Source organism: Athene cunicularia (genome assembly GCF_003259725.1).
Source record: "Athene cunicularia isolate RWA chromosome 12 unlocalized genomic scaffold, athCun1 chr12_part1, whole genome shotgun sequence".
Taxonomy (NCBI): domain Eukaryota; kingdom Metazoa; phylum Chordata; class Aves; order Strigiformes; family Strigidae; genus Athene; species Athene cunicularia.
Genome location: NW_020799116.1, coordinates 7,656,937 through 7,679,151, shown reverse-complemented (window position 1 = coordinate 7,679,151; position 22,215 = coordinate 7,656,937). Strand labels below are relative to the sequence as shown.

Here is a 22,215-nt window from a genome sequence, read left to right as displayed (position 1 = left end):
TACTGCTTTGAACCGACCTCTTAATTACAGAGATTGTTATCACAAAAATAGAGGGGTTTCTTCACTGCACTAAAGAAAAGATTAATCTGGAAATTATCTGACATATTAATTTAGTTGGACAGCTTAAAAAAAAAGAAAATAAAACTCTCTACCATTTCCTTCCTTTCCCCAGTTCCCATTTTCTCCTCTCCTGGTTTGCCACTGACAAGTGACGCTACTGGGTTTTATCTCTTGGGGATGAATATATCCCTTCCTTGTGTGTACACTGCCTAAAAATTTCTGTGGTTGATGTAGGAGCAAGGAATGACAAGGGGCCACAGTTCCAAGGGGCCATGGGCACCTCAGGTTCTATTTACTGCAGCATGAGATGAGCAGTGGCTGCTAAGAAATGTGATGCTCAGGTCCCTCGGGGCACCGTAAAATGGCCTGCATTTCCCTGGTGGAAAAATGTATGGTAAACCAAGTATTACTCTGTAAACTGGGGGATGGGTGGGCTGTAATGGAGGGCTCAGGCTGCGAAGCTGGAGAGATGCTCCAAGCTGAGCCTCTCTGCCAGTCCTCAAGTGCTCAACGCTTTTATTTCCATCCTTCACAGTATCAGCAGAAAAAGAGCTTGTTGCAGTATATTGAGGGCTAGTACATGAATGCCAGGTGTTATTAGTGAGGATTACACAAAAAAGGGTATTTTGGAGTGCAGTGTGCACATGAGCCCTGGCAGAAAGCAAAGCTGTGCACAGAAAGTGGTATGTAGAGATCAATCCAATATCAAGAGCATGTGAGTGGCTCCCTCACTCAGGTGGGAAGTGACAAAACATTGAGGGACACGAAGAGCCATGTTTTCATGGTTTTCAGCAGCTCTGGCTCCTACAGGCTTTTATGGGCCCTTGTGGGCACCATGTCCCAGCATCCAGACTGAGACAGTGCTCTTGCATTTCCCCTGGTGCCGCTTGCTCTGCTGAAACACCGTGGTGTGAGCTCCAGCCGGGTCCTAGTACAGCTCCAAGAGCCACACATTTGTAAGGAAAGCATTGAAACTTATGTTCTTCAAGAAAAAAAAAAAAAAAGAAAAAAAGAAAAAAAGAAAAAAAAAAGGGAGTGAATAGGGATTTAAAAAATCACTGAAATGGCTCCAAAAATTGAATCACAAAATGATTTCTTTCCAGTGTTTGTCACTTGCTCTGACCATCAATAGCAAACAAATCGATTTAGAGAGGCTGTGAGCTTTATATCTTTGGCTTTAACAACTTAATTAGCGAGCTATGCTAAAGGACTAAACACAGGAATAAAATGCATGAAAAGGAAGGAATGGAGCAAAGCCTTCACTGGATCTGTTGTCCACCTTCTTCTGCCACTAATTAGTGTTAATCACATCTGAGAACCAACCATGAAATAACACACTACACTGTAAAATTAAATCTATTGTGTATATACATGTATGTGTATATATATATATATATATATATATATATACACACACACATATGCTTATAGGGCCTTGAAGAATACTAACAGGTATTTTAATCCTGGGAAACATAGATGCAAATGTTTTCCTCGTCAGGATAGCAGCTGCCTAACGTAAATGTATTTAGTGTAAGGAAAAGCCTTCATTAAAACAGTTTACAGCCTGTGGTGACTTGCTCTACCTTTTTGGCGAATCACCACAGATATATTTAGGAAGTTGACTGATTTGTCTTGTTTCTTCTGCTTTCTTAACATGGTTAACTACAGAAATTAGACACACATGGCCCAATTTTGCAGCCTGGACTGGGGTCAATACAGATTATAGTGTTAACATCTTTCTCTGATGCCATCTGAAATGACAAAACAAAGGAAAAGAAAATTCCTGTTTCAGAATCTGATTACTTCTGTTGTTTTTTATTTATGTTGCTAGACTTGACACGCAGTACAGATTCAAGCAAAGTTTCGGCGATTACGAAGTATAATTTTTGCTTAGAAAATGCAAGGAACAGTTGCTAAACAGATCATGTCATGTTGCCTTTGTCAATTGGGTTCGGTAATGATATTTTAAAGCAACAAAGCAAAATACTACTGGAAGCAGCACCATAAGGTACTTCCCTCACAAGCTAATTAAAATAACTCCTGTGGGTGAATGAAGAAATATTTTTTCAGTTATGAGCACTCACTCTGTAAGTATTTAATTTAAATGAAATACAATAATGCATACTGAATAGATTGGACCATACATCTGCATATTAATGAGGCTGCTAAATTTCTAGCAATCACTTCTAGATGCGGGCTATCACCTAAAACTAGTTTACATGTTGACAGTTGAGGGAGTTAAGAGCAGGACGATTTCACAGAATAAAGTAAATGCAATTCCTAAATCATATAATTTGCAGACAGATTGCACAAGTATTGAATTACTGTAATTTAACAAAAGTATAACAAACTTCATGTTGCTTATTGCTTCTTTAATATCACTTCCTTCCATTTTAATTCCCCAATTCAGTGGGAAAAATGTTGCCTCACTGGAAAGGACATGTAGGGAGTTTGTGGTGGTTTTGGTTTTGTTTGTTTGTTTGTTTTTAATTGCACTGCAAAGCACATACGTTAGGGCACAACCTTCCAGTGATTTTTTCAGATCTCAGAAGAGATCAGTTTGCAGAAATAATGCCACTGCAGGAATAAATTGAGTCAGGGAATCACAGTTCCTCCAGTGCTTTCTCCTTTGGTCTGGGAGATGACAAAGAGATAATAGGCTTTCTGTTTTCAGGGGCCACTTACTGCCTTCTGCAAAGAAAACCTCCTAAATTAGTGCTTATCCTAGTAATTTAATGTGGTGGTGAGATTAGCCATGCCAGAAGGCATCGTTCAGGAAACTCGGGTTGTAATACAAATCATTCATCCTGGGGTAAATCATACGGAGGGAACGAAAAGTATTCAGACGGCATGGAGATCACCTGGGGTAAAATCTCCTTCAACAAAAAGGCCTAGAAGACATGAAAAACGGCTAGAGTTAGGACTGTAGAAAAATAAATAAGTCAGGAAATCATGACACATTCCTGTGAATTAGTAGCTGGGTATAAGTACATAGAAACTCTTAACGAACAGGGAAAAAAATTCTTGAAAATTTGCTTTTTTTATCTAGCAGGTTTCAAAAGTTATTTTCCACTTCACTGAAAACTATCATTTATTCATTCATAAAAGTATTTTGAGTTGGCAACCATGTAATTTTTGTGGAAAAAAAATGAATCGTGGTATGATGACAATTTAATTAAAATTGCTGAATACAGGTATAGGTAGCAGTTTTTAGAAAATGGTTGTGAAACGATTGCACAACGCAAAAGAAAAACTAGAATCTTTTTGAAAAAAACTTTTTTTTTTTTTTTCCCCAAAGGCAATCTCGTAGTGGGAGAAGTTTAGCCGGCTCATTCACACTCTCTCTCTTTGCAGCTATATCTCAGCATTTTCCTAGTGAGACGGTGAAAGTTGTCATCACCTGTTGGCCCGCGTTACCTGAATCCTCAGCATCTCAAGAGTAGGTCACTAAAGGATGCATGGGGCTCGAGCTGCTCTCAAGTTACACTTGAAATGCAGATAGCGAGTTGAGTCTTCCACACAGTTTCATGCTACAAAGCACCTGTACAGCTGCTAATACCGATGTGGCCTGGAACAGCCAAGGAATGAATGCAGGATCCAGCAGATCCTTTTGGTCTAACATTCTTCCCTTTAGCCATCAGAAAGGGACTCAGTCATGTGCACTGGGTTTTTTTATGAGGTGACAGTGTCTGTAAGTAAGTGACCTCGTGATTCAGCAACTCAAACCTGTCTGTTATGCCTGGACCCAGCTGACAAGCCTGAATCCATCCGATTTTTTGCTAAATTACGGCCAGAAGCACGGGGTGGCTGGGGAGGGGTGCAGTGATCTTTAAGACTTTTACGGCAGACATGATGATGGAAAAGATAGGTGTGAGCAATCATTAGTGACTTCCTTTTCTATGAAGACCTCCTGGGTATAGACAGAAAGACAACTTACTCTGGTGGTTTTGATTTTATTGCCAGTCGCACACATCCATCCAGAATTATCAGGCAATGTCTTACATTCCTCTCCTTCTAGGCAGGGCTCCATCTCACACCACCATTTCCCAATCACTATTGAAGCTAAAAGAGAAAAGACAACGTTCACAACTGTGTTATAATGAAAAATCTAATTAAATAATATCTTAAGGCATTTAAGAGGCAGAGTGTCCCTTCTAAACCCTTCAATTGGAATTTAGTTGCAAGGATTTCACATTTAATTGCTTGTTTTGCATCTTATATTCTCTAAGACTGCTTGCCATAGCTTCTTTATACTTGAAATCTAGTTTACTATCATGTGCCTGTGGGGAATACTGTGATGGCAGCAACACTGCTTCAGACCAAAGGACCATCCATGCTAACGGTCCATTTTCATGAGTGGCCAATCTGATCTTTATGGACATATATAAGAACAAGGTAAGCTGAAAGAGATTTTCTTCAGAATATTCTCCAGGTCTTCAGGACTTGTGGCTCAGGGTACTGCCGAAGAAACAGTCTGCTTCACTTTCAGTACTTATAGCTGTCTTTTTTCTTCCACAGATCTGTGCAGTTTTTTGAACCCATACAGACTTCTAGCTTTCACACTATCCCATGGCAGCGAGCGTCACGACTAGAAATAGAAGGTAAGGTGACACTGAACAGCAGCAGAAGTTCAGTTTGTTGAAACATGATTATGAGTTTTATAGAAACCATATTATCTCTAGGAGTAACTTTTAATTTCCAAATATTTAACATTGTAAATAATGTCAGTGTTTGGATCTTGTTGTTTGAATTTAATTGGCACATATGTTTACAACCTTGAGTGTACCCTAATGATGTTTCTTGCCTGGGAATTGTTATCTGTCTATGACCTTAACTGTATCTTAATGACAATTTTTGTCTGGGGATTTTGATAAACTTTAGCTAACCTTGCAAGCTATGGCTAGTTGGTGCATGAGTGGCTCTGCCTGTGGTTTGTTTTCCCTGGCAAGAATTAATTTCATGGTTGCACTCATGAAGCCTAACTGTGAAAACTTCTCACACTCACTCAAATAGAGATGCTTAACCCGTTCAACTCACCCCACATAGCTGCTTCAAGCCCATCAAATACCTTTGAAGCAGCGGACTACACTGTATCACACCATTCGGCTCTGGAAAATGCCCTGTTGTGCATGGACTGATTTAAGAACATTTATAATGGAAGTCTTGATTTATTTTTTATCTAGTTGTAATCTATTTATGCTCACAAAATCCTAAGGAACACCCAAAGATGTACCTGCAGCTGCTGCTAATGTCCATCCCCTTAATCCACAGTTACTCAGATGAATACAAGTCCCTTTTTCTCTAAATCTCTAACATATGACCAACCCACACAGAAAAAATAAACGCACCAAAGCCACACATACTCCTAGACTAAAAAGTGTGTATCACTATTCCATTTCATCATGCAAGAGGAGGCTCTGCATGGCATAGAGAGCAGGAGACTGTAGAAGAGAGAGACTCAGCAAGGGACAGAAGAGGCACTCTGACATTTTCAGTAATGCTCGGGCTACATCCTTGGGTTTGGGTTAGGAGAGGTGGGTGCTGGATGACCACGGCTTCAAACTTACGCATCATCAGCATTATCTACATGGAGCTATACCCATCACACTGTTTTACCAGACCTGCTGTTGTTCCACCTAAGCAGTTGACTTTATTGCTCTAATCCTGATTTACTAGAAAATGTTCCCTTTTTGATCTTGCCCTGAAAGGAAAACTACATTATCAAAGGACTGTTCCAATTTAGTATTTTGTTTTCCAGTGCAGCCCATGAAAAATGAACCACTGCCAACACAGCCAACCCTCAGCCACTTTGAAATCTTCTGGCAGCCTCCTGTAATTACCTCCTCTCCTTAATGCTCCCCAGACTTTCTGACCAGCTTCCTTTGCTGCAGACACACGCAGATGCAAGCCAGTAGGTGTGTTATACTATAAATGTGTATTTACAGATGGGAGAATTAGATTCACACACTTACACCCGAAATAAGATAAATACCATATTCCTTAGGTAAGAATGTAACAGAGAAATAATTTAGAGTGGTTAAATGAACACAGAGGTGTGTCACGTGCCCAGAAATGAAGCTGTTTTTTACATAAAGCTGGTAGTAAACTCTGGGAAATAAAAATGGTTAACATAGAGTGGGAAATCCTGTAAAGAAGGTCAAGTATATTAATTAAATTTCACTTTTATTTCCTTTAAAGTGCAATTAAGACTTCCTTTGTAAAGGTGAGATCCCTGTTCTTCAGCTAAGCTGGATAAACCAGCCCCTGCCACTTGTTGAAGGACATGGTTGATCTGAGTGGCATATGGTCAAGATATTTAGTGGATCATGGTGGAATGCACCCACATATAGCCCACTTTAGTACAAAAGAAATCAGAATGAGAGTGAATATTTATGGGCCACCTAATTAATGAGAAGCTACTGCAATTCAGGAGTCCAGGTTAGTACCTCTAAAACAGGCCTTCACATGAAACGTGATTACACCAGCCGACCTGCTGAGTAACTGCCCCAACAGGGATATGGTCTTCACCCACTGAGTTTACTTGAAACACAAGGAGAAACACCTTTGGTTTGAAAGCTCCTTTGGTCTGGAAGAAGAGTTGAGTATGTTGGAGCAAGTGAGCTAAGCTTAGAATAGAGCAGAATACAATAGTTCAGTTGCAAGTGCCCTACGTCGATTCTCTGTGTTGTCTTTCCTGGTTCTTCTCACAGCTTACACCTCATTTTTATCATGTAATGTATAATATCTCCATATGGACATCACACACGCACACAAAACCCCTTTACACCTGGGCTTGCAAGGCAGTTTAATGATGCTATTCACACATCATTTTCAGAAGGGTATCATTAATGCTGCTAACAGTGGAGAAAAGAGACATTTCTCTTTGCTATGCATGAAAAGGCACATGAGGACTGAATCTGTGCTCTAATAATAGATGGTGCAGTGGGCAAACTGAAAAACCATATCCTGTTAAATACTGGCCTTCACAGCAATCATCAGAGCAGAGAATCCGTGAATACGTGAGGAGAATCCTGCGACACGGAATCAAAAGTGATGATCATAATTATTTACTAGTAGCAGTGCTGCAGCATTAAATAACCATGCAGAAGGATCCTATGGTGCTAGGTACTAAACCCCACAAAACTGAATGCCCTGCCCTCAGGAGTTTACAGTGTAGAACAGAGATATGAGATGAATACAGACTGAGTGGCAGCATGGAGAAGCAATGCTGTTCATAGCAATTAAAATGATCTAAGTACTTACTGATGTTGTTAAATACAGCCCAAGTATTTGCATATTGACCTTGAAAAATAATCAAATGCAAAGTCAATGCTGAACCTTAACGTCAACTAATTCATGTAATAGTGTGTAGATTTTATATATAATATATATATTAAAAAAAAATTGTGATTGCAGTGCAGTTACAATCACAAGGTAGCCCACCCAAGGGTCCACCAGTGAGTACCCCTCACCTGTCCCTACCTAGTAGAGCTGGACTGGAGATAAGGTTCCCTTTATAAAAGGGGGAAACTAAGGCAATTTGCAGATGAAAAGCTCCTATTTGTCTTTAATATGTAAGTAAGTGGGCAAAATCCTTTGTAAGTCTGAAGCACTACAAAGCTCGCTGTGGTCTAGTCCTCAGCACCATGCTGTGGCAGGAGTGTCTAGAGCCTGATGAAAATTATTTCCTTTGAGTTTTGTACTTATAGGTTTTTTCGTCTATTAAGAACCTTTTAATCTTTAGGACCGGTTGTCCTTCGTGGATACTGCTGATCCTTTGAGGTCTACTTGATTTCAAAGTTTTACACCTCCAGTTCTGTTCAAAGAGGCAGGAAAAAGCTTTAAAATGAATCACAGTTTGCTGTGTTTGAGATTAGGTACACCTGTATGGGGAGGGGGGGAAAGTTTCCCTGGGAAAAACAATACAACTTCTCTATGTTTGGGTTATGTTGCTCTGAGATGTGCTGAAGCAGTCACATGACAGAGAGAATTGTTAAAGTTAAGATGTTTTCCCTCTGGGAAGCTTGCATTCAACGTCTCCCAGATCCTCAGGAACCTGTTTTTCGGTGACCCAAGCTGCTAATTCTGGCTGAGAATTACAGGCTTCTGTTAGTTAGCAGTCATCACAGGCTGAGACTGCTCACATCATGCTGAATTAGACTCCTGTAATGTTTTGGAGTGGTTTTCATTGTGTTCTTCTCACTGTCTGGGGAATACATGAAGCATGGAGTTTTTTCATGCAAGGCTGACTTAACTGAGACAGATACCCTCAGCCATGGGAAAAGGATATGACATAAAAGAGCCTTGACTTACTCCTGCCACATTTGTGGGTGGTTTTGTTTTGGTTTTTTTTTGTCATTTTTTTTCCCCCAGCTTCTGCTAGTGTAAATAAGGGATTGCTTATATCCAAGTTCAAGAAAATGTCCCTTTTATACAAATATTAAACTCTAAGCATATAACTAATGGAACAGAGAGAAAAGCAACTTTCTTCAGAAAATTCTTGAGATTTTTTTTTCCCAGTCCTATTTCCACTGTTTTTTTTTAATCTTTGTTTGCAAAGCTACAGAAAAAAATTGATCAAAATATTTAACTTCTGATGTATTTAGTCTGCATGAATTAACAGACAAAAAAGCATTTGGTTGAAGTGGCATTTGCTGATCGTGTGTACCAAACAAAGAAACAAACTACAGATAAGAGATCCAGGGATCAGATGGAATATACGGAAAGAGCAAGAGAGTATCTTATATCTACTAGTGTTTACACAATTGTATTGCATTTTAAAATAGATTTGTTCCCAAACATAATGCCCAAAGCCTTAGATGGCTGCAGGGAACTTCGAGCTTAGGCTGAACTCAGTAGGCTTCAGCTTGCAAAGTTCATAAGAACCTTTATGGGTTGCGTAAGGGTAGTGACTGCTTGATCTTGTGCATCATCTGGAGCACAAAGGTTTGATGCATGAAGAGATCTGGCTGGGGACATTTTCCCCAGTAAAAAAATTTCCTCATTAACAGTTATTCTATTACAGGGCAGTAAAACTGCATTGAAGACCTTCAAATATCTACACCTAAACTGAGATCAAATCAACATGGAAACACTAACTATTCCATCATCTTCCTCTTGACTCGGCAATATTTGGAAAAAAATACACAATCCATTTGATTAAAACTTCCTTGCTTGTTGAAACTCCCAAACATGTTATGTTTTACATACTCAAAGTTCTTGCCTTAGACTGAAGCTCCTCAGTTGTTCAAGGCAGTGACTAACTGCCCTCTTACAGTGATTAACAGGACATCAGCAGAGGGTAGTCTGGGAGAAAATGTGCACACCCAGCCCAAAGACTCACAGGCACTTGCTTGTGTCATGTTTGCTACCCTGGGGTGTATAAAAAATGCAAAGGGTTTTTTTTTTTTTTTTTTCAGATAGAATTGTCCTTTAACTTTTCTGCATTTGTGTTTAGGAAACTGCTTTAACGATATGACAAACAATATATGACAATAAGTATAAAGACATTCTATCGAACAATGTAACAATACGACAAAACTCACGGAGTAATATATATAACTTTAATTCATGTTTATGGAAGACCCTGAAATATGAAAACAGAGGGAAGTATCATGCATTTTTCAACAGTTTAGAGGGAACATGCTATGTATTAAAATGTTCCAAGATTGCTTCTGCATTTGCCATTATGAAGCCGCAGCAGCTATCTCTCCTTGCCTGTGACAAAGCGTACACATTTTGTTTATACCGAAATAGAATACAAAGAATAGAGATATTAGATTGTGCTTCCTCCTGATCATAGGTATCATGTTACTCCAAGGAATAAGAAACAGAGTTCGTTTTGAAAACCAGTATGACACTCGTTGCAGGATGGGAAAGTTTTTACTGTAAGTATAAAGCATTTCATTTTAATCTAGTTTCCACCAGAGAAGATTGATATAAATAAAATTTAAATAGAGAACACATTTCACAGATGCCAGCAGTGAAAAAGACTTTGTCAGCTTAATGAAAAGATATCCATTTTCTCCACTTTATTCAATAAATTGTGAGTCATTTTCTAAATGGATTAGATTAAAGGAAAGTTCAAACTCCCCATGAGAGACTCTTGCACTGATGGAGACTTTTGGCAGCAGCAATAGCACAGAGGTAGGTAAAATCTTTCAGGTAGGTTTGTTTTTTGTTTTTTTTTTTTTTTTTCCTTAAACCCCATCCCGATATAAACTATTATAGAATAGGAGAATCTGTAACCCTGTGCTCACCTTATTCCTTATAAAACAAAATCTCAGAGAATTGAATGAGACATGTAGTTTCTCTTACTTTATTGGCATGTCATGGGGTGCAGAATGAATTACAGGGGTGGGAACACACTTTCTAGGAGGATGAGAAAACTGGATTGAAAGAAAATGTCATATGAAGGGTTATGTATTTCATAAACAGACCGAGATACCATTTACTCTGGGAGTTGTAAAGCAGTAGTCTGATAAGTTAAAGAATACAACTCCGAAACAAAAGATTTCGGGTTGAATAATGCTGTCTGGAAGAAATACAGAATGTTTCCTACAGGGAGTCCATCAACTATCTGCTTTAATTCAATCTTACTCAATTTTAGAAGCATCAATCTGATGCTCATGCAGTGTAATACTTTGCAGACTTTGATAACAGACCTCTCATAACTCTGGCAAAACTGACATTTCTTCAGTTTAAAATACAAGCACAGTACAATCAGTCTGGCAAGTGATGTCTCATCTCTCCTAATTGCCTCAGATCCAGTCTTGCTGAGTTAATTTAATATTTTTAAATTGCAGTAAACATTAAAAAGAGATCATCAAACTATTTTTTTTTTCCTTTTAGAACTTTCTGATCTTTGCAATACTCTCCAAATTTTGAACAGTGTTTTATCAATTCACTGGCAGAAACTTTAGAAAGAAATGAAAGTTTTAAAATTTTTTCCCATCCAGAAGTTTTGATTTTTCATTGCAATATATTCAGAAGCCAGAGTAGGATATTTTTAAGAGCGCAATATGTGTCTGAACAACTCTGTGGGCTGCACTAAAATATACTCATAAAATATGAAAGGGCAGATTAGATGCAAAGAATCCATGAACAATTTCCATTTGAGATCTGCATAAACCAGCAAAGAGGGTGCTAATTCGACAGCATGAGAAGACTCACTAGTGAAAAAGCACTTACATTGCCATTTTCTAACAGTTGGCATACTGTTAGGTAAATTGGAAAAAATTACATAAGCATGTTGTATACTTCCCTCATAACAATATGACTATCGGAGATGGCGTTGCCTAATGGCCTGAGAATCAGAAACTCCCGAGGCTTGTTTAATCCCAGCTCTGCTACTGACTTTCTTTATTACTACAGGTAAATCATCATATTGCTGTAGCCACTTTCCATTTCGTAATTTTATTTACCTAAGAGGATGAGTTATTTTTGCCTCGTTTCCTTGTATGATCCCCTGCGTCTTTACTGACCTGTTGAGCTTCAACACTGTATTGCAGCAATTTGGGACTGACGTTTTTTTCTGCATTTGTACAACTAGAAGAACGGTGTCTTGGTCTGAGCCTGGGTTTCCTAGGTACTAAGATAATAAATAATTACAGTGAAATTATATGAAGTCTGTGTGCTGCCAGAAGGTTTTTAAACACATGCCTGACTTTCAGCTCAATAGAGATGGTCTGTTAAAGAACAGATTTAATGCAAAATAGCTTAGATCTTTGCAAAGGAATTTCTAGCCCTCATTGCTGGTCAGCCTGGGAGGGTCAAACACTGCAGCTACGTAATTCTTCCATGACCCTCTCTTTGCCCCTTTGGAAACAAATGTTGCTTAGACATATGGCTGAAGGGCATCCATAACTGTAGCCGGCCTACAATTTCTCACGGGTGGCACCTTCATGGTAAGTGAACACGCATCTTCACTTCCATGAATGCATTAGAAATGACAGGACTTCAGTCCTCTGAGTACTTGCAAAGTGTGTACAGCTGTTCAGAGGTACAAACCCCAGTTTTGTTAGCTAAGTACACAGATAAAACCATACGGATTTAACGGAGAACTGTTGAATTTGCAGAATGTTCTTCTGAGTCAGGTAGATCTCAGCAGCACTGAGTAAAGGCCAATAAAAAACAATTAAGATTTTTCTGGAGCCCTGCCGTTCGACTTGTGAGATCTTTCCAAAATCTCAGGTTTAAAGGTAATAAAAAAACGAAGCCACCAGAAGCTGTCAGGCTTGGAGGCCAAAGGGTTGCAGCACTGCTTACTGGAGATGTCAGCAGGTCCCAGGTCAGTCGAATCGTGTTTGGCAGATGCCTCTCAACCCCTGTTCTCTTTTGCTAATATTGTACTCAAAAGGTGCCGTTGGGTTTTTTAAGGAGTCCATATTCCACTGAGCTCAGATATGACCAATGCTTGGCATTTTTTCTCTGCCAGTTACGGATCATAGTTGGTATTATATCCAAACCTTCACTGAATTACCTGGAAGCTTCATTTCTACAATGAAAGGCAGCACAAGCCTCAACAACACAGGTTTTTGCAGATATCTGCGGCAGAAAGGACATGAAACGATAAAATAAACCACGTGTGATAAACTTGTCTCCCCAGAAGTGCATGGCGTATTCTGTGACCTTCCAGAGCGTTAGGACACAGCCTTACATCTTCTCCTGGAAATTCTTGAATTCATGCACAACAACATATGTTTAAGGTAACTGTCAAGCCACCCACCTTTTTATTTACAGTTTTACGCATGTGAGTTTATTGGTGTTTGACATAACCTCACTGCAAAGACAGTGGGTCATTTGAGAGCAACCTGCTGACACTAATGAGTGCTAATGAGACTAATGAAAACATGAAATGCTTACATGCAGGGAGCTGAAATGAATGCAGGCGACTGAGGATCCTCTCCCAACCTCTACAGGGAAAATTGATCTTTTGTAGGTTAGGGAGACCCATTGCTGCTATTTATTACTGAAGTTTGGAACTGAATCCATCCCTTGCTGCAGAATAAAGCTGAGAGCAGGCTGATAAAATATTTGCGCAGTGTAGCAGTGTTATTTACACCATATTTGAACTGCTTCTAGATAGCCTAGTGAAAGCTTAATCTTATTGTTATATATTTAATGAAATGCCAACGAACTGCAGCATAATTATACATTTTTGGGAAGACAATAGGAAGCTGCTTATAAATATTCACACCAGGGCTGAGGACTGGTTTGCCATCAAAGAAGAAAAACGTCTCTGTGCAATGTTAATTTTTCATTAATTATAATTCATTAATAAAGTAAATGAATGAGTTGAAATACAGAGAGAGGAGCCAAGCTGTGAGATGAGGATAAGGGAGGTGCACAGAGGTTTCTGGGTGGCATATATATATATATATATATATATATATATATAAATACCCCCATATATATGTGATGAGCTGCTGTGGTGATATTTGCTCACACAACCAGCATTGCTGGGGAATGACTGTGTTGAACCGATGATACAATTGCTATGGCTTTGTCCCTCACGATGGTGGAAATGAGCACCCAAGAGGAACCATTATTGCCTGCTTTTGCATTAGAAACCAATCAACTGTGTCCGATCCAACAGTTACTCAAGAAACAGGAAAAAAAAATCCCACTCAGTTTTTGTGGGCTTTGGACCAAATCTGGTGTCTGTAAAAGTTGCTGTTTGCTCAAACATGAATCCCCTGTGCTGCAGGGGAGCTGGGTTTAGCGAGGTGGAAGTGAAAAGCTACATGATGGGCTCTGAAGGGTGAAAGTCTATGATGAAATTTTGGCTGAATGGGGTGCCAGAAACATAGCTTAGCAGCAAAATACTCTATGAAAGAACACTGAAAATTAATAAATTATATAACTGTAATGCATTTATAAGGCATAACAAAGCATGCATAATATATTGGATAGTTATGAAATTAAATTCTGGTGTACTGCTCGGGTATGAATTGTGTAGTATTTGTCTGTTATTGTTTCCAGTCCACGGAGAAGATCCCTGTAAATAAATAAATAAATAAGGAAATTTCTTCCCTTGAATCTACGTAAATTAATAACACATAATGTGATTATGTGCTGTTAGTCAATAAAACCCACTTTTTTTTCTTTGTATGTTTTTCGGTTTGGCTTTTTATTTTTCGTTAAATGCAAGCTATTATATTGTCACAGTTTTTCTCTGTGAAAAATACTAAAAATCTCTGTGCTTTAAAGACCTAAGGTTGAATTGCTAATCTTAGAAAATGCTGGAATACATGGCTGTGGTTCCAGGTGTTATCTCTGTAATAGTGAGGGCTGTCAGGTGGGTACCTGCTGCTGAAGAAAGTGTATGAGGACGGGAACAGTGGCAAAAGAACCAAAACCAGAATGGTTAGAGATTGGCATGAGCAGTAAAAGGGTGATGTTTCTCCTAAAATCTCGATATCAAGGAATTTTTGTAAAAAGGGACTGCTAAGAGGTGTGAAGTACATGAAGCCATCTGCTATTCTTCCCTTAGAAAGGTTGGAAAGAGGATAATAAACAGAGCTGGAAAACTCCTGAATCAAAACACTCCTTAATTTTGAGCTCATTATAAGAATGTGAAGTCCTAAAAGGGTCTGAATATCACTGCTGGCCTGAGACTCTTCCTGGGTTGAGTGGTACTGGCAGATTCAGCAATATATCGAGGTGTGTGATTAAACACAGATTTCAGCCATCACTTCAGTGACTCAGGTTTTCAACTTTATAGGAGAACCCTTGCTTGAGGCATCATCCTTTCGCACAGGCTGACTACCACGTGAGGATGGGGATGGATGTGAGCAGCATTGCCGTGGTGGCAGAATGTGGCTCTAGAGGGACCTTCTTATTTTCCCCAGTTCCACCAGTGCAAGCACCTGCTGGTGTGGTCATACTTATGTTGAAAAAAACCCACTCACCATCACACATCTTTGTCCTGTAAAGTTGCCTAAATAGTCCATGGCTGGCAATTAAAACACTTTTCATGTAGCTGAAGTTCACCTATGCTTGACCTAATGTCATAATACATTCTTGGTACGTTCTCTTCCCTCTGAAATGTTCTGCCTGTTGTGCCCTGCAGCCTAATAAAATATGCACAGATCTATTATCCAATGGACACATATGCAGAAGAAAAAAAGTCGTCATTAATCGCCTGTTGGCACATGGCTGGTTGATTTTCAGAGTAAAGTGATGTGGGTCAAAGCCCTGATGAAAATAACTCATGGATGACCCAGGGTGCCCGGGGAAGGATGGGAGCAGCTCTTTGCTATTGTCTGTACCCACCAGCTATTTTCAGCCCATATCACCTACAGAAATATGTTTACAGCAGACTGGTTTACAGCTGGTGGAGTGCTATTTAATCCCCCACCAACCAACAAACTCACACTGCAAGCTAGGGTCAGGTGCCCTGTGCTTGCATTGTAGGGATGATTCAGTTTGAAATGATAAGCTAAGGGAGGTTTTATTGTCCTAATGATGGTACTATGAACTTGCATGTGGTGTGCCACTTTATGCACAGTGGTACCAAAAGGCAGAGCTTGCAAATTTCTTTAGGAGGCAGTTTAGTTAACTTGCAATTATCTCTGCTGTGAAAAGATGATATGGTCCAAATTCTCTGCTGTGGTATTAATAATACACCTATAGAGCACTTAAATATCCACAGTCCAGCTCTCAAAATTTATCTCAGAAGGGCACAGTATAAAATCTGTGTGGCGGAAGCTGTTTTCAAAGGTTAAGTTAAATGAGCCAACTGCCACTCCACGAGGCAATTACTGATTTATTAAAAGTGTTGTATTCATTGAAATCTCTTTGTTCTGTGATGGAAGACAAGTCTAATTTTGTTTTAAAGATTAAAGGAACATTTGTTTTTTGTAAACAAATCCCTAGCTGCTATTACAAATTACATCATGCATAATCTTGACATGATAGATTTGGAGATATTTCAGTGCAACAATGACAGTGCAATCGGAACAAGAACTGCGAGACTGAACAAAAAATTGATGAATTGTGCACACGTTACTTTGTATTTCATATCATAGCTTAATTACTGCTTCAATATGCATGGAATAAGAGAAGTAACTCAATTATAAAAGCTTATCAGCAGGACTTAAAAACAGTGAAATTCATGAGTGGATATTAAACTGACCTTAACTGACAAGCTTTTCTTTGAAATTATGTTTTCCTTCAGTGCTCATAATGCTTATTTACTCTGAAATATTTTACAGAGCTGAGAAGTCTGTTAATGGGCACTTGAAATTTCATGGCCGTGTTGGTATTGGCACAGCTCATTTCTTTTTGCCTCCATTCAATTTAAATCCGAGTTGTATTATTTTAAAGGATGAAAATTCACTACCATTTACAGTGTTTTTTTCCCCCCTTTTACCTTGGAAGAGTCCGTGGATTGCACTTATAAGTAAGTCTTTTCTACAAATAATTTATATGATGACCTTACTCTGTTGTCCTTAGAGTGAATAATCCTTAATTTATACAAGGATCATTATTTCCTATGTAATGCACAAGATGTGCTCTTGAAAAAATAACCAGATGGAAGGAGCTGTGAGTCTTAGACTCCAGATACTCCAGGAATCTCGTGCATGCTCCGGTCAGATGGTTGCTAGCTATGAAGCTGGAAGTTCTATTCTCATCACTACAAATAGGAGTTTAACATTTTATTTTTCACAAACATCTGTCCTTGTTCTACTTGATCTCATTAATGCTCATACAGAATGAATGTAAATGGAATCTGAGCATGCCCAGCGCAAATTCTTTTACAAACCTGAGCATGAATTAGCTAAAATGCTTTGCAGAATATGTTCAGCTCTGCCAATTACAAAATGTATGCAAGCAGCTAAACAAAGATACTGAGAATTGCTGTAGTTACTAGCAAACCGAACACGAGGTTGGTGTAGATGAATTTTTCTAATACTCCCTGCTCATCTTTTTAAAGCACTTTAAAACAGCACAAGGTTGAAATAGCTGGGGTTTCTTTCTAAACAGTCACCTCTACAAATAATTGAAACTTAAAAAGTAGATCAAATAGGAAAGATAATTGGACAGTGAATCCCCTAATTCTGGGCACTACATTGCAGTCCTCGTGCTAGTAAGATTTCTGCTTTAGCAGTGGTCACCAGTGGAAAAGATGATGGATGAAGAGAAGCAGGTGAGTGGGCAAGTGTTGGGAAAATTGTAAAGGCTGGATTTGTGGAGCTAATATAAACTGTCATTGCTCATAGAGGCGAGTCCATCTTTACAAGTGATTTGGTTTTATCAACCATCATGAGTTCATTGTCTGAGGCTTTACAGCAGGAGCATCTCCTGCTCTATCTTGCATGACCACAAACTGACTTTACCAAGTTCAAGACATCCGTGTGTCTACCTCAGGATGCTCCTTGAACATAGGACAATTAAGAAAAAAGAACATGGTGAAGGGGGATCATCATCAGACATCTCTTCCTGTTTAATCAGTTTAATTGTCCGTTACACAAATTCTGCAGAATATAAAATGGCACCTGCCATTTAGAATGTGCAATGTCCTTGACAGCCAGACTCCACCATGTACGTGGAGACTGAGAATCAAAAGACGGGAATGTCTTCAAAGTGAGTCTTTACCTTACCAACCAACACTGCAAAACTAAGAACTCTGAAGCTTCCTCCCATCTTGAAAAAAAAAAAAAAAACCCAGAAAAGTTTATCCACAGCAGTTTTTCCCATCCTACTGTTGCTATTTTTATTTAATTTAATTTTTGCCTGTCCTGTCATATAAGAAATCCCCTTGCACTCTTCAGGTTGATCTGCCATAGAATTGTAGGATTGATATTCTTTCCAGTACCACTTACAGTATCTGATCCTCATTCAATCAATCGATCTGTGTGAGTGATTCCTTGTTTCACTTGCTCCAGGTTTCTCCTCAGTATGTCTCTCCCCCCTTCTGCTCATTAATTCAGTCTCCACACCTGTGATCTCAAAGTCAAGGCTGGAAACTGATGGCTCCTCCCGCAAGACATTGAACATGGGTAATTAAGCAGTGACATACTTGATTGTGTGTCATATTTAGTACAAACACTCTAAACCAGAAATGTTATTTCACTTTAAACTTTAGATGCCAATTTTTTTTTTTTCCTGCTACCTAAATATAATGCTCTTACCATAGACTTTGTGATGACAGGCAGCAGAAATGGCTTTGTTACAGAAGGCAGTCTTCAGAGTTTTGTAATTTAACTTTCAATGAACATAGAATATGATAATTTATTATGAGTGCCTTTTGCATGGGCTTCCTCAAATATTTATAAACTCATTTAAATAATTAATACAGGAGTTTTAATAAACTGTTTATATTCACAAAAAGAATGTAATTTGCAGGAAGGGCTGTTCAGGCACTAGGAAACATTGGATAGACCACATGAATTAAAAATAACGGCTTGCATCTAAAGTTTATATGACCTTTTTACAAGTTGCCTAAGGTTGCTTTTGTGGGGTGAAAAAGTGCTTCTGTTGAGATGGTTAAGCTGTGCACTGCACGGAGTATTGTAGGAAGGAAAAAAGAATGACCTTCTGTTAGCTTGGGGATTTTCAAGATCAAAGTTTATCCAAAGAAACAAAATACGTTATCTTTTTTTTTTTTTTTTTTTTTTTTTTTTTTTGAGTAATGGTGGCTGCATACTATTCTCAGGAAAGCAGAACCAGTTTTTTATTCGTTGGTACAAGTTTGCGTTTATCACTACAGCAGGTCATTATTTAATCAAGCATAAGCTGTCTATACCAACCTGCGACCATCCTAATATGGTTAATAACAATAAAATCCTATTGAAAGCAATTATTTCACAGGAATCCAGACAGCTAGAGCTTTCCCAGGCTGCTGTGATTTCCTCCCTCTGTCTCTGAAGCCATGTTGAGCCAGGTTGAGCCAAGCTCTCGTAGGATCCTTGCAAGGATGTCAGACACAGGCTCCCGCGGGTCAAAGGGGAGTAGCTCACTCTATCCCTGCTTTCTCCCATCTGTCCCTTTCTATCAGGCTGTGGGGATTCAGCCTGTGCCAAGGCAACGCGCCTGCCTTGCTGAGCTGAGCACACACCCTGGCATAGCAGGGCTGTAGTAGCGGCTGGGCAAAACCTCCCTGCTAGTGCTGGGCAGGCTCCTTCTCGTCCTCAGAAACCAGCCTGGGCCTGATACTTCTGCCCTGCACCCATATAGCACGGAAAAAACGGTTGTTTCCTGCCATCTTCTAGTTAAGAAGTACTTGCTATTGCTGGCTCAAGGCATGTCTCAATATGTCTGCGGGAAAGGCTGCCTTTTGTCCCAGCATCATTTATCCTATTCGAGGTTAACTTTAAACTTTCCATGAACCACTTAAGCGCAAGCAGGTGAACGCAGCTCTTTCCAAAACAGAAGCTATTGTAGGTCCATCAGCTCCTGCATGAGTAGTGGCTCTCCCTTATTCTGAGTGCTGTCCCTTTGAGATACCAACTGCTTTCACTGCTCCAGGCAGTGTGAACTCAGAGTCACATCACAAAGCCAAACTATTCATACAGAAATAGCAGGTGGAGAAGAGACAGATATTTTTTTTTTCCTCACCTCATTTATATAAGCACAAAAACCGCTGTCCTCTATATTAGAATGGCAATCACAGATATTTCAAACACCAAACAAATTCATGCTTATCTTGTAACTTTTTTCTGCTATCTTAAAACTCAGGGGCACTATGTTCTGCAAACACTCCCTCTTTGCTGTGCTGGTGTAAACTAGTAGCAATCTCTAGCTCCAACCCTGGAGAGAGTTTTAGCAACTAAACCAAGGCGGATAGCAGGGAAGGAGAGGAAATTATGCAAATTTCACCGGGCACACTATAATTACTAATGCATAGCAGAACAGATCACAGTATTTCACGCTTATCCCATGTAATTCAGTCACAGCAGTATTCATTTTACTATTAATTTTAATAGAATAATTACCTTTATAAAGAAGAAAGAAACTACCATTACAGGGTCAGATCCTCAGGTGGGGAAGATATGGTGGCTTATGCTAGTGTTATGAATTTTGTAATCTTTCTTTTCCTTCCTTTGAAAAGAAATTCAGTAATTGACTAGTTGCCAGACTTACAGAGATACTCTATGAAGCAAAATAAGAAGCAAAGAAACTCGAACACTTAATGGTAACATTTATCTATCTGTATTTGGTTATTTATGTACGTGTGTGCCTGGCAGACACATGCACACACGGACACATGTGTCTAAACAGCCAGTTCTCAGTTCATTCCTCACTGTCTGGCAAGAGAAACAGTTCCCATAGTGACACACGTTGTTGAATTTATAACGTTATGTGTCCAGATCCAGCTCTGCAAGATGGCAAGGAGTTTGGGATTCTAAGAACATCCTTTTTGAGTATTAGCAGAAGGGCTTAGATTATGAGAGAAGGTCTTAGATTACGAGTTGTATAAATGACCTACAAAGTAAGGAAGACAGATATATTATCTCAAGAGCCCAAAGAGATATGCAAACCACTTAAAAATGTTGCTTTTAGTCACCAGAAACTTTTGACAGAGATACCTCATAACCTGCAGGTATCATAGTTCATATATTTTTGAGAATAAGCTTAGACCTTACCCCCATCCTCTTCTGCCCTTCCATCCAGTCCGCCTTTTTTCCTGTTTCCCCTGACATTTTCCTTGTCCTTCATTTTCTTGTCCAGGCTCACAGAAGCAGCTCCAGCAGGTCTGCCTTTTGCCCAAGGTGCTGTGGCAGAGAGGAGGTAGAAGGAGGCAGAGATGGCCTCCAGGAGCTGCTGAGCAGCTTCTGCATCTGCCTCTCATCTTTAATCAGCTTTAGATGCTGTAATTTAGATACTTCAAGGTGCTGCATTATATTAAAATGAATGGCTTTGAGACTTACTACTGAGATTAATTGAATTTATAGCCTCATCCAGGATAATATGCCCTCTTGTTGTGATTAAGATAATTCATTGCTTAAGACAGAAGTTAAAATACATGTCAATTTTGTCAGTCAGTGGTGCTGTCATTGAAGTTTTTTACATTAAAAAAAAAAAAAAAAAGAATTTCAAGATAATTGTTTCCTTTCTCTCTGCTAAGGTTTCATATTCAAGAATTTTATTTCAGGGTTCTGTTTAAATTGAAACTACTACAGCATTATATGCAAAGAGAAATCAATCTCAGAGGGGGAAAAAAGAAGAACCAAATATAGATTAAAAAGCTGCCTCTCCAAAGATTTTGAAATATGAGAAGCCTGGCTCTGCATGTAAGATTAATGACAGCTATGTACGTGATGAATAGTTCAGTTTAAATCAGAGGAAAGTTTTACCCTAAGTATCTGCTGTTCCAAATGCTGAAACTCTGATATCATCTGGCCATACAGCAGGGGCACATGGCTTCCTTATTCTCCCGGACTGCACAATGAAGTGAACAACAAAGAGAAATAATACATATGCTTATAATCAACCCACATCACTTTATGACTAAAAGGTAATTTCTCTCTCTGGATATCTTTTTTTTTTTTTTTTTCATTATTTTTATAGATGGTAACGTATCAGCTTTGTTCGCTTCTCATTAAGCAATGTAGATATGGCACTGATGATAGAGACTTGTCTCACAGAGCGGCTTATGAATGGAGCCATTCTTGTACTTTAAATTGTATTTTTTTGAAGAATGGACAAAATGAATATTCAGTCACGGTGCATTCAGGGGCTCAATTCATGACCAGGGAGCATTCAAGGCTTCAATTCTGCACTGGGAGCTCATGGGGAGCCCTTCCAGCTCAGCCTTGCAGGGAGCACCAGTCCTGGCCAGGGAAATGCAGAATGTCTTCTGCAGAGAAGTGTCTTCAGTGGCTGAAGTGCTTCAAGATTTTGTATTTTAATATAATTGAATTATTCAAAGTGTCAGCATTTGTTCATTAAAAAGTAGGCAGAAACAGCCAAAGCAGGCAAAAACAGGACAGCTTCTGAGCTCTAAGGTTTTTTGTAGTAATAGGGAGGCTCATGCTGCAGCAAAACCAGTGCATCATCATGCCATAGGAGTTCCCTGTGCCTTTTTAACACCACCACTGCAAGGGTCTCAAAGCAGTTTCCAAGCCCTACCTTGACACAATAAAGCCCTGCCAAGGTGGAAGGGAAAGTGTATTCTTGTTCCTGGATCACTATGGATTGTACAAGCTG

At 39.2% G+C, this 22,215-nt stretch overlaps 1 protein-coding gene across 2 annotated transcripts in view; it reads right to left on the bottom strand.

The window, feature by feature from the left end:
• The window catches only part of FAM19A1 (family with sequence similarity 19 member A1, C-C motif chemokine like), a 230,280-nt gene that overhangs the window by 1,374 nt on the left and 206,691 nt on the right, over positions 1-22,215 (bottom strand). For both annotated transcript variants that reach the window (XM_026857806.1, XM_026857807.1), the window contains exon 4: positions 3,998-4,122. In XM_026857806.1, coding sequence (XP_026713607.1) covers positions 3,998-4,122 — 125 coding nt within the window. The remainder of the gene's footprint in view (positions 1-3,997; positions 4,123-22,215) is intronic.